At 41.1% G+C, this 13,554-nt stretch overlaps 1 protein-coding gene across 1 annotated transcript in view; it reads right to left on the reverse strand.

The window, feature by feature from the left end:
• LOC137259535 (atrial natriuretic peptide receptor 1-like) overlaps window positions 1-12,629 on the reverse strand; it is a 142,246-nt gene extending 129,617 nt beyond the window's left edge. The window contains exon 1 of the mRNA XM_067797167.1: window positions 12,002-12,629. Within this exon, the coding sequence (XP_067653268.1) occupies window positions 12,002-12,629 (628 nt within the window). The remainder of the gene's footprint in view (window positions 1-12,001) is intronic.
• Between the last annotated feature and the right edge of the window lie 925 nt (window positions 12,630-13,554).

Here is a 13,554-nt window from a genome sequence, read left to right on the forward strand (position 1 = left end):
AATGTGTCGATATCTTTTTCCTGATAATCATGATGTCAATCAGTAATGACGTTGGCGAATATGCCTGTTCGATTTAAATGTGTGTTTGTTACATCAAAAATGAAACACGCATTCAATAGAACCCGTGATGAGCGTCCATTCGGGTATATGTAACAGCCTGATGTGGTTGTGAAGTTGTCAGCAGGTCGTCCAAAGAGCATCTGCAACCTGACAATACACTTTGTAGCTATCATGTTTGTCACGACAGTTTAAGCTGAATAATGAAATAAAAGACAAAAAAATATCTTTACAACGGTATCACGCAAAGAATATGACGTGCATTTAGGACGAGATTTTGTCGACTTCACCTGAGTTGTGTGTCGATTTACTGAATCCTGTAGTAAAGTTACTCAGCTCGGCTTGAACATGTTTATTCCACTTCACTACCCAACTACAATCATATACATAAAACTAATCGTCCAATTCAAATGACGCGATCGGTATGAACCATGCTTATAAGATGTTCCACAAAAGAAGAAATAGAAGAAAACCTATAGGTAACGTCAATACGTCTCCTATAATTAGTGTCGAAATGTAAGTTCAGGTTTTCAAACTTCCCCCTGTATTCTCCACTTAACTCCTCAGGGATGTGATATAATAAATCATGCTTCAAGCTATTGAAACACATTTATTTCAATCAATTTCCTGACAGTGAAAAACCTGTGATAGTTACAAATACATTAGATTTGCTGTTGGGATCTTGAAGTGGTCAGAAAGACTCAGTCGTTACGTCCTGCATGTGGTGTTAATGTGGATCCTATGACCGCATGCTGAAGTTGAGAGATTCCTAATGCTGCTTTGCCGTCAGCCATCAGCGATTGTCACATCTAATTGGATAATGTCAGACTTTGAAGTTTCGAGAATCACTCGTTAAAGGGTCCAAAAATATTACAAATCGAACAACTTCATCGAGTTGTTTTTTATGACCTGTAACGTCAGAAAATATCTGAAATGGGCGCGAATTGGAATTTCAAGTGCACTGGAAATCTATGAAATGGCGTAACCGTTGAAACTAGTTCATTTGCTAACAATATAATATATGGACAACATACATACCTTTTTGTACAAGATGGCGGTAAGCTAGAGTTCCTTCATAATGGGGTAGGTGAAAATATTGCATATTTGTTTCCGTTATTATAACGGTGTGACTCAGTCAGTGGAGAAGGATATTTTCAATTACCAAGCTACTGTATCTTATCACTTGTTCACTGGGACCCGTGAAGGTCCCGGGGTAGAATAGGCCTTCAGCAACCCATGCTTGCCATAAAAGGCGACTATGCTTGTCGTAAGAGGCGACTAACTGAATCGGGTGGTCAGGCTCACTGACTTGGTTGACACACGTCATCGGTTCCCAATTGCGCAGATCGATGCTCATGTTGTAGATCACTGGATTGTCTGGTCCAGACTCGATTATTTACAGACCGTCGCCATATAGCTGTAATATTGCTAAGTGCAACGTCAAACTAAACTCACTCACTCACACTCAATTCACTGGTGAGAGGGGCCCATGGACTGATGTACCTTCGATATTGTTTTACGCTCCCTTTGCTGTTCAGGATCAGGGAGCGACCAATAAACGACGTATTTATCTCTCCCAACACCTCAATGTTAATTGAATTATTTGAAGCACAGGTCCAAATCTCTTCGTAGCCATCGCCAGAGTTTGCAGACAAGAAAAGATTTAGAGTTATCTCCCTTCCATCGATTTGCATTCGTAAAACATCAGTAATTTCCTTACGCAATACCTGATCCAATTCTATACGACATTATAAGTTGTTCACTGGTCGCGAGGGGGCTATGGGCTCATGTACCCTCGAGGTTTGTTTATGTTCCGCTCGCCCTGCGAAAATAAACAAACCTCGAGGGTACATGAGTCTATGGTCCCCGAGGGATTAGTGAACAACGTTTTTATCTTACCGAACTCTTGTATTTAATTTTGAACTGTTTGAAGCACTTCTGTTGAATGCGAGGCGAATCGCCATTTTGCAGACGACACAAGGTAAACATATTTAGAGTTATCTCCCTTTCATCGACTTTCAATCGCAAATTATCGGTAATTTCCGTGGTTGATGCGTGATTCAATGTTATTCGAAGTAAGAACGTACTACCATGAAGCACCAGAAGAGTTCGGAATTCCCAGCGGGGTACGTTGAAAATAATAGAGTAGCGCTTAGCCAATCAGAAAGCGACATTCACGTGTGAGGTAAAATAATAAGTATTACTACCATGAAGAACCAAATGAGTTCGGCAAAACCAGCGGGGTACATAGAACATGGTACTCGCTCGTGAGCTGGGTACTTTAAAACAACAGAAGAACGCTCAGCCAATTAAAAAAAACGACATTTCTGTGTGAGGCAACATACAACGTAACATCCAAAGCTACGTGTCACGTTCTAACAACAACAACTTATGGAATCCACGTAACCTGGTCATGTGACGGCTTAGCCAACATTAAATTTTGAAAACCTGTTCGGGATTTAGTACTTACGTATCTCATGTAGGTTATGGATGTAAACATTGGTAGGTAAATATCACACAGGTGGACGCCGGTCAGTGGTAAGTTTGCATCCATATCATATCTATCCTTTATTGTCAGGATTACATATAGTCAAGGAGAATACCGCGCCTGCTGCTTCGGTGGTTAGGTCCTGTGATCTGCCACTTAATATTGCTGGACATGGTGAAACTGACATTGCACTGCTCTCAAGCCACATCGCTAAACTACAACTGGTGCGACGTTTAGTTCGATGCTTCTTTCACTCATTCCTAAGGTCCTAAATCATTCCTAAAATAACAGGTGCGAGTACAATTAGTGTGGGGTAAGTAGGTTATTGTGACGAGGTGACTTCTGGTGACCCACTGGAATAGGGGGGCTGGGTAGCCAAATCGGTATAGCGTTCGCCCATTTTAAATATTCGAAATGCCATACATTTTTACCATTGTGTTTGTAAACAGTATATTGTTACATTTTAAAGCGTCGTCAGCGTATACTAAATATTCAAAATGTATTTTCATTAAATCTGCACAAATCTACTAAGTCGTTGGTAAGCTTGGATAGTTCAGCCTTCTATCTTAAACGAGTTAGAAGTGTTGTTCTGATCTTGTGCCTCTGAACTGTCATAATATCTACGATTGCATTACATGTTGTACATATGTTCTAGCGCAGATCTGGACTACCTTGTATTCGAATAAATCCCTCGAACCCAACAACTACTCCCTTGTTTATGATTGGACATGAATCTGGATCAGTTACATATTTTTGAAAAGTGTCAATCACAGGAGTGAATTAAATGGACGTCCTGTTCCTGAAAACATTTGATTATTTACTTGAAAGGAGTGCACTGGCTGTCAGTTTGAAACCGTAAAACCAGAGCTACTGGCGTGATGAGCAAGAACGTCAGCTACAAATTATACGCTCGTGATTTTTAAAGAAGAGTGGCCAAATGCAAGTCTGCCGTAGATTTAATTTTCACAAAGATGTTATTGTTAGGTTTGTGATTGGAACGTATGCTCCATCACTCACCAACTCAGTCGATAAATTTAAGAACTGCTGTGTGAAGTTGGACTTCTCAACTCTCATTACTCTGAGATTCATGATGACATTGATCCAATGTATGTCGGCCGTACCCCTGGGGACTTTAACATCCTTAATGATCATCCATTTTATCTGGAAAAACTGCTGACCCATATTTCTATGGTACCTTGATGAAGCCATGCATTCTGCTGGGGTATTCGAGTCGAACATGTCTGCCTCGTGTGTGAAGTGGAATGTTAGAGACACAGATTCGTCGTTGTTATAAGTACTTTAATATATTTACCAAAGAACCAAAATACACTGGTGAGCTCCATTGTTCTATCAGGACTTGAGTAGATGTCTTGAGACACTGTCATTCACAGAGGCAGTACACTTGCTGGATACAGTACGCGACCAGATGCAAGGCTTGAGACAAATAAAATGAATTCAAACGACTTTAAGGATAAATAAATAAATAAATAAATAAATAAATAAATAAATGAATGAATGAATGAATGAATGAATAAATGAATGAATAAATAAATAAATAAACAAAAATAATAGCATTGTACATATACAGAAAGCCATAAGCACACACGCGACCAATCCTCTTCAGGTAATTCATGAAACAAAGAGCGACATAGCCCGAGTATTTCTTTCTTTTAATAACAGCACATTGTAGTTAATAAATTAGAATTAGAAAGGTCATGATATAAACGACGAAGAAGCAACTGTATATATGATAGACCTGCCCAACTGCCTGTTACAGTGATGGGCAAAGAAACCATTATCCCTATAAAGGTTACTGTTACAAGTCGAATCGTACTTGAAGAAGCGTACTACTAGGCACGGTAACATTGCAATCAATACTGTCAGGAGCAACTTTGCATATCTCTGCCACTATTGTCAAGGAAAATATTCCAGCCGGCAGTCACTACTGCATAGGACAATATTGGGAAACGCAACCACTGCTGTAAATATTGCGTCCTACAACCATGCGTGTAAAAGACAAAAGTCAACGCAGAACCACTACAGTGAAATACGATAAGGCAATATACAGATAACTGCCGTGAAAGACAATAAGGCAACTCGTAACAACTACTGCAAAAGAAAATATTTCGAATCGCAACCACTGCAATAAAGACAAAAGCGCCACTCGCACTCACTTAATTAAAAGACAAAAGGACAACTCACGCTTACTACTGTATAGTATAAGAAGACAATATACAAATCATTCCTGCAAAATACATTAATGCAACGCGCAACCATTAATGTAAAATGTCATATTGCAGCTTGAATTTTGCAGTCATCCAACTACCATTCAATAATGTGACAACGCGTCCAGTTCTGAAAGTACTGTAACATATATTATCATCAAAACCATTCATCGTATCTCTTGAGTTGGAAAATTCCCACAAGAAGAAAATGTTTGCTTAACTGGTCCAGATTTGTGAAATGTAGGTCCGTAAAAGCACATTACGAACACTAAAATAGAAAAAAAGCTATATCACCAGCTAGAACAACTCTCATTCGCAATAATCCTACTGGATGACGAGATGGGTGACAGATAAGACACAAAAGATGAGGGCTGGTACCAGTAATCTCACGGCCGGAGGCCCCGCTCACGTGGTAAGTGAGAGAAGACTGGTCATGAAGATATCCCGACCGCATATTGTACAACCAACATCCACGGCAATAACTCCACCCGGAGGCCATTGCTCTCTAACATGGAATAGGCTTCATGAGTGCAGCGTCCTTGTTAAGGATTATCAATCATGGACATCTGGGTTGAGTGGCATGATGATTTCCTGAAAAGGGTCCAAGGATTGAGACAGTTGTTTATGCCTGTTTTCACAGATCTAATTTGAGTTCAGTGTATGCTTGAACAAGATTTAGTAAAAGGCGGGTTATTGGTAACATTCTTGACATTTCCCCGGTTATGAGGCAAAATGGATTGATGTGATGGGACAGTAAGTTGGATTGGCATTGATAAATAGCATTACCATAATTCAAAATGGAACCCAGAGCGAAGCATACAAGTCACGAGCACTTATGATCCTGGCATATAAAGCATCACAATCGAGACACATATTTGGACGCTCAACTTGCTGATCCTGGTACAGCTAAGGGACGAAACTCGACAGGGAACTAACACTTCAGTAAAAGACCGGGCAAGTGGTTGTCCGATTCGTTGACATTGTCAAAGACTTGTCGCAGTGACCAAACGACCAAGCAGTTGATTGTGTTTTCTCATTCATATACAGAAACAATTTTGGAACACTTGTTTTCAATAACAATGATTTTACAGATGTGTTGGTTTTGTCCCTGTCATTAAATATACATTTCATTAGCGCTATACATGTAAGTCCGTTCAAATAACGGTTGCATTTATCTTCAGGAGATGTATGTTCCTAGTATACACATATTAGTACTCCTAAAAGATGTGAAATTTGTAAATCCATTCTTTTGCAATTCGCTATAGCAAAACCCATAACTTTTGCGCATTAACGAACAAAGCAGGAACAGTCTTTAAGTTAACCAGTCATTTTCGATAACTGCTCGGTTCTGATCAGTTATGAGATTTTAACCAACACTAGTGAGGACGTAATAAAGTGTACAACGAATCCAGTCGGTTGAAGGTGTTGAATGTAAATTGACGAGATTCAGAATGGAAGGTGTTATTTTTATCAAGCTGGTTGAATGGTTTGGTTGACAATCCACTACCAAGAAGATAAGAACTTGGAACGTTGTGTATATAATAGTCAGGAAATTACCGGACGAGGGGACGGAAATGACACGGCTTCTGATCACTGGCCAGCCGCTTGTACTTATCGCCAATATAATTTTCCAGAATTACTACTGGAACAAAGTGTAACCAAGACCTGAAACCACTCAAAGCGCTCAATGTCTGTCAACACAACACAACTGTCCATGTATTAACCGCATCAAATGTACACACGTCGTGAATCGGGATTGTGCCAGTTGTACCTTATAGCTTCCTGATGCCAAATGAACCTTGGTCGTTAGTGTCGCAGTTGCGAGCTTGAACTGGAAAGAGGGCAAACAGCACTGAGGGCGAAAGTGCGTCGAGTGTCGCAAGGGTTACCAAAAAGAACGCGCAGATGTTCTGCCAGTAAATATAGTAGATTCAATTGGCCTGGTTTAAAAATATCCGCTCATGGATGAAAAAGGTACGGATTGAACTGAGTGGCTCAACAGCCAAAGAAAAAGACGTGCTCAGTTAGAATGATTACATGTGTGTCAATGCCCAATGACGCAACAATTGGGTGAAACGTCGATAATGTCAGTGAGACAGAACATGTGGTACTAACACTGTTACGTGTTCAGGAGACAGTGAACAGAGACGATTTAAATGCCGTTTAGGTTTTACTTAATTCTATGAGATGAGAAGCCTGACAGTTATTGTTAATGAATAAGTTGTGTTTTACGCAGCGTTTAGCAATCTTCCAGCAAGGTTAAGTTGGGGACATCAGAAATGGACTTTACACATTGTGCCCATGTGGGGAATAGAACCCGAGTCTTTGACGTGGCTTGTTCGACTAGGCTTCCGCATCGCCACTATCGCTAATGAACATGTGTGCATTTCCTTTCATAATTATGCGAATACTGCAGGTTAGATGTAACATGTTTGTGCACAGTTGTTGAAATGCACACGTGCTGAACGCTCACAGCAGAAGTTTGTACGTCACCAGGATGGTGCATTATGGGTAAAGATCGTGGATCACGATTTTGAGTGTTTCTTACTGGTGCATTTGCAAGCGAAGTCGCATATAAAATAAATTGGATTCCGGACACCTAAGTGCAAGGAAATGGACTCTTGAGTTTCAACAAGATTAGCGACCTTTTCTTTCAAGTTTCCGGAAAATTGAAACAAATTACCCAAAAGCGTGCAAGGCACCAGTGGGTCTCAGTTACCCAGATTCCCTAAAAGGTTCCTGTGGGTTTCATTGGGCCATCAGTGGTGCACAATTGTGGGAGATATTCTACACGGGCACACACAAACAGCTTTTGGGATTTTCAGCAGCTGGTAGAATAGTATTCATAAATAACATCGCTTGAATTGCCCCTATCTAATATAATTGCGATCACATGTTTGTATTACCATTTTACGTAACTTTCAACCTGATATTCACAACCCTCCCAATATCTTGCACAATAACTAGACTAGATGAGTTGACATGAGAAGTGTTGAGACGTTGTGGGTCTGACAATCCTATTTTAGTGGCATCGTGGAATGTAATGTGCTGTTTTCTCCCAAAGAATCTCATTGTCAGACTTTAGATTGCCTCCTGCCAGGGATTAGCGGGATTGTCTTACTTCAGCAGCACCTTACACACTGGATTATGGGTGGAAATCCGTCTGGGACCAGTACAAGAGATGTCTGGAATCTATTTCATGCCAATTTCTGGAAGTGTGGTATGTGGATGTTGTAGTATGGTTCGTATATATATCCATGATGGTCTATATTGTATGACGGTGAGTTACACTGTAGACAGATACTGTTTCATTCGTTGCAGCAATGACTACATTAGTGTATATCGCCTTAGTGTATAGACCTTTCTATAGGCGTGACAGTGGCAGCGGTATTTTGCCGTCACTGAAAAGACGTCTTAGATCTGAACCAAAATATTTGTGACCTCAGTTCACAACGTTTGTTTCATGTAACAAAAACGATTATGAAATAAGAACTTAATACGGAGTTTACTGTCTGTTTGCTTGTATTTAATAAAGGGAAGTATTAAGGAAGAACTAAAAACAAAATGAAGTTTGCTGTATGTTTGCTTGTGCTAAATAAATAAATAAATAAATAAATAAATAAATAAATAAATAAATAAATAAATAAATCCAAACAAACAAAGGAACACAGATATGGAGCAATATATATGCTTGCTATCCAATTATAGGGCCTCGCCATCCGATGCCATTTGGTGTTGTTGGGCAGATATGTGTTAGGTAGGGGGTAGTTAGGTAGCTCATTCCTGTGCCCCAACATGGCGATATTGCTGGAACACTGAGTGAGTGAGTCAGTCAGTTTTACGCGATATTTAGCAATATTCCAGCGATATCACGGCGGGGGACACCAGAAATGGGCTTCACACATTGTGACCTTGTGGGGAATCGAACCTGGGACTTTGGCGTGACGAGCGAACACTTTATCCACTTGGCTACCCCACCGCCCCATTGCTGTAATATTGATAAAAGCGGCGTAAAACACTTTCTCCTTTACGACTGGGGTCTGTTTTCAAAGGGAGTCGAGTTTCAATCAGTGACATTTCGCCGAATGTATTTAATGTATATAATGAATATTTAATGTATTATTTCAGCACGTAAATAATACAACAAAGTCGCAACGAATGAGAGAAACTAATTCAATGGATTGAGAGAGACAAATGCATCATCGAAATGTCGTGAAACTTATCGCGGAAGGCAATTAGCGATTTACATCAGTTTCCCTCGCAACTGAAGAATTCTCGTTTCTATCTCCGTGCTTGGCTCTCCTGCCCATTACACTGAAGGGAAAATGATGCTCGGGGGTAAGACGGGGATTCACGGAGGTCGGGGCAGTGAATCCAAGGGTCGGAGTAACTAGTGTTTAAACGCTTGATTGAAGGAACGAGGTTCAGCGACGTAGAATAGTTTTTACCTCGTGGTAGTGCGCTATTTCGAAAGCGAAGCCTTACTATTAAATTTCGGACTTGATTCGTTCAGGGAAAGAGGTTGGTGTTTTTCGAAAAAAAATCTCAGAGAGCTAGTTTAAGAGACAGGTTGTTATAATTTGCTTCAGATAAGTGGACTAGAAATAACAAATTAAGGTGTGACTAATGGCGCGTTGATGGTGTAAGTGAGTGAGTTCAGTTTCAAGCCAAGCTGCTTTTATTGATACTCCAGCAATATCATGGTAGGGGGCACTAGAAATGGGTTTCGCGTACTGTGTCCATGTTGGGAATCGAACCCGAGTCTTCGGCGTGATCCTTTTTAGTAGAAGTAGATTTATCATAAGCACGGTTAGAGTGGTATGGTAGCCAAGTGGGTAAATCGTTCACTCGTCGAATCGACGACGAAGGTTCCATTCCTTTCATGGTCACCAACTGTAAACGTCGGTCATCGTTCAGGTCGCACTGATTGTATAAGCGTGTTGCTATTGGCGGTAACAGACCCAACGGTTAAGTCAAAGCAGATTCCAATGACGTTGCCATTATTTTCATATGTTGCAGTCAACTGATGATTTGAATGTGGGTTTTTGGCTTGACGGTCGCGTTCCACAAACCCTTAAATCAGAGTGAATTTATATTATATTTTCAAACGTATACGACGAAGATGCATAAGTACTGAATACGATGCAGTGAATACTGTTGCTTCAGCTGTAACATAATGAAACCTTTGACTTAAGGATGTTATAGTCATGATGGCATTGCTGGTCTTTCATCAGACTTTCTACTTTCACGAACGGCTCCGACAAACATTGCCATCGCATGTTGTACAGGACTTACCGCCATTGACATTGATTTTTAACACTTGTAGCACGAGGCAGTAGGGCAGCTGCATTCCTAACGTCATTAGTTTATCAAATTTTAAGTCTGCAAAAAACCAACAGTTGAAGCCCCTGTGGCAGACGAGACAGAGGAGCTGTTTGGTTGGTTTCTGATTCACCACCAAGACGTTGTGTTGTTGTTTCATGCCTCACTCGCCAATATTTCAATTACATGGAGGCGGTCTCTGATTAGTCCAGCATGGACCCGACAATCCAATGAGCAGTACCACGAGCATCAATCTACGCAACGCAACAGGTATGATGACAATTACGTCAGTCGCCTCTTACGACAAGCATGGGTTACTGAAGACCAATTCTTCCTCGGACCATCTCGGTGTGAGACAGGGGAGACATGAACAAATGGCGTTGCTACTGTGTCATGATGAAGATTATTCTAAACATACCGTTAGTGCTAGCGACATGGAGGCACTGACTGATGTAGGTAGTCCCAGTCCATTGACATATGACCTGATACTCAGAAGTACTGATACATACTGTGCCATATTGCGTCATATGAAGTCATACACAGGCGAAATGAGACCAAGTCTGATCATTCATGTAAAGACATACTATATCAACGAGTTAAGCCCAAGTCTTGTCAGGCAATGCTGGCTATAACTGGTTCACGCCAATTTAAATTTATTGAAGACTGAATAGTTAAATTGTCGATATTCGATTTTGTAGAATGAGCATTATATTACAAATCACATTCACACTGTCTTTCACTTCCATCAGTACAAGTGATACATACAAAATGTGACTATACCAGCTCATTGATGCCGTTTAAAGGCAGTTGAGAAGACACGATTTTCTTTGCAAATGTTATCGCACATATACAGATATTTCAGAAATATTGATTAGGATAATCGACATTAGGAGGAGTGTTAGTGTACGGCTAACCTTATGATCTATTGATGCATTTTGAGTGACAATTACTGACTTGTTTACAGGCCATGTGAAGCAAATCGTGCGCATAAATGTATTGCACTGATCAATATCTCGCCATGAAAATTATCTCAGCACTAACCGCCCGGCTGAAATTAGGTAATCAATTTTAACAAACAGGTCATCTTCTTACATTCACACAAATCGTGATGATGCACAGTGTTTTTCCAACGCTATTTTCAATCTTCCGCCTGTGTTGGCTCTTAGGGGTAGTTGCGGGAGAGTCCATGTCCAGCAAAAAGTCATGGATTCAATCGGTTCATAAAAATCAGATCAGTTTGACTTTCCTTACCATATGCCGATCCAGTCATGATCCTTTGTCATTGTCTACTAAATAGCTAGAGACAAATGGGAGAACCTGGTGTAACGGTATGTTGGCATATAACCTGGTGTAACGGTATGTTGGAATATAACCTGGTGTAACGGTATGCTGGCATTGCGGTATTTCCTTCATATCGCGATACGACAGTTTCATCTGTGTACCGCTTCAGTAAGCCTTTATCACTTTGAGAAACGGCGTAAAACTAAACTCACTCACTCACTTTTTATGAAACACAGGAAAGATGGGCTCATCGGTGTCATCTCGAAATATTGCTCCATACTTGTTACGTTCATCAACATTACATTGTTAGTTGGTATTAATACGTAAAGATACTGAGACTTATTTCGCCAAAGCAGCAGACGCACGTACCCCTCGGGACTAAGTGTGCTGTTAGTTTAATCACAGTTGTGAACAGGCACCCTTGGCATAAAAGCGATTGTAGTATTCATCTACTCTAGGCTATTCTGTCCTAGGCTTTATAATCTAACGTAAAGTTTTAGCAGTAAGAGGAATGGTCCTTGTTTTGAGCATTCATTCGTGAGGGCTTGGCCCTCTTGAAGTACCTTTTTCACACTGACTGACTGACTGATTGGCTGACCTTCTCACGTAATCGTGCGTTGTTACTCACCCGAATACATGTTCCCGACCTCTTGTTTCAACATGTGGTCAATGGCGTGCACGTCGGGCAGGTAGATGTGGAAAGAGTATTCCAACTTCTCCACCTTGCTGTAATACACAATAGCAGACGCTGCCAAGAAACAGAACTTTGGCGTAATTCCGGAATGGCCACTCTGGTCATAGATAACCTTGGCGTGTATGAAGTTAAAGTGTTTGAACAAACTTATGGTTGACTTGGCAAGGGAGTTGAAGGTCATACCTGTTCTGGTCAGTGTGGGGAACTCATCCAATTTATCTGCCCCGAAATCGTGCGCAAAACCACCTGGTGAGAGCACGGGTAGGTTCCAATATGGCGCATAACGGGACACTGGCGCCAGGCTGTAATCGCAGATGGGACCCAGGAACACGCTGACTTCATCAGCCATGTAGAAATCAAAAGCTTTCAGTGGGGCCTCCTTTGAATCACATTTCGAATCTCCATAACGAACAGAAACATTGAGCCCAACCAGCAAACTCTTGTTTTTGAATTCCTCAATGACGTATTGAATGACGGGTTGAATATGTCGGATGGAAAACATTCGACTTTCATTTCTCGGAGCGATGACAGCGAGGTTGACGACGTCTTGTGACAGCGACATGTCGGTACACTGGCACAGAAGCACAGCTATCCCAAATGGAAACATCATGGGGAATTATTGAGGATTAAACAGAATTCCGATCTGTTTTTCTGCAGATTTCGAAGAGTATTACAACCTTTCTCGTTCAATTGTCTCACTTCAGATCTTGTATAATTTTTTTTTCTCACCCTATACACTCAGAGCGGGTGACCGAGGAACCAATTAATCATTCTTACCTTAAGATTGAAAAGGATTTTAACCGTCATCCATCACATGTAAAGGAATCGTTTGCCTACTGGCAGTCAGATGCCTAAAAGTTGTTCATGAACAAGGCATTATCATGTCATCAAAACAGTCCCATGCCACCAAACAACTATACTCGGAATCAGTACCTGCAATCCTGTGTGACAAGGTGAAGTTCAATTCCGCGATGAAGATGGATTGGAGAGACACCACAAATGGACAGCTGAAAACCGCTCAGTGTCAGGGAGTGTGTCATTACTACTTCACAGCTTTAACTAGACTCGTGGCAGTACGGCATCCCTTCAGCCGTATCTATTCAGTTAGGAGGTGGACCACGGCACTCTCACTGTGCGGGGCAGCTGTTGTCGCGAGTGTGTCTCTGTGTGGAGCTCAGTGGCTCGTTTTCAAATGATATGTCGTGATTAACCCTGCATAGGAGCCGTGGCCACGTGGCACTTGTGATGTGTCTGTATCTCATCTGTAATGTTACGGCGGGGTAAGATGGGAAGTTACCAAGTTATTACTTAAAGTGATGTCAGTGTCCCTATCCACTCCAAACATAACAGGGGCGCTTTCAGTGACTGTCTGCTATAGCATGGTCATCTTTGACTCCCGCGTGTAACATGTTGTTTGTGTTGACTGACCAACTGCTGTTTCCCTCACATAACTTTGTTTGTGATGGCTCTTTCACAAAATACTGCTT

This window comes from Haliotis asinina, chromosome 13, assembly GCF_037392515.1.
Source record: "Haliotis asinina isolate JCU_RB_2024 chromosome 13, JCU_Hal_asi_v2, whole genome shotgun sequence".
Classification (NCBI taxonomy): Eukaryota; Metazoa; Mollusca; class Gastropoda; order Lepetellida; family Haliotidae; genus Haliotis; species Haliotis asinina.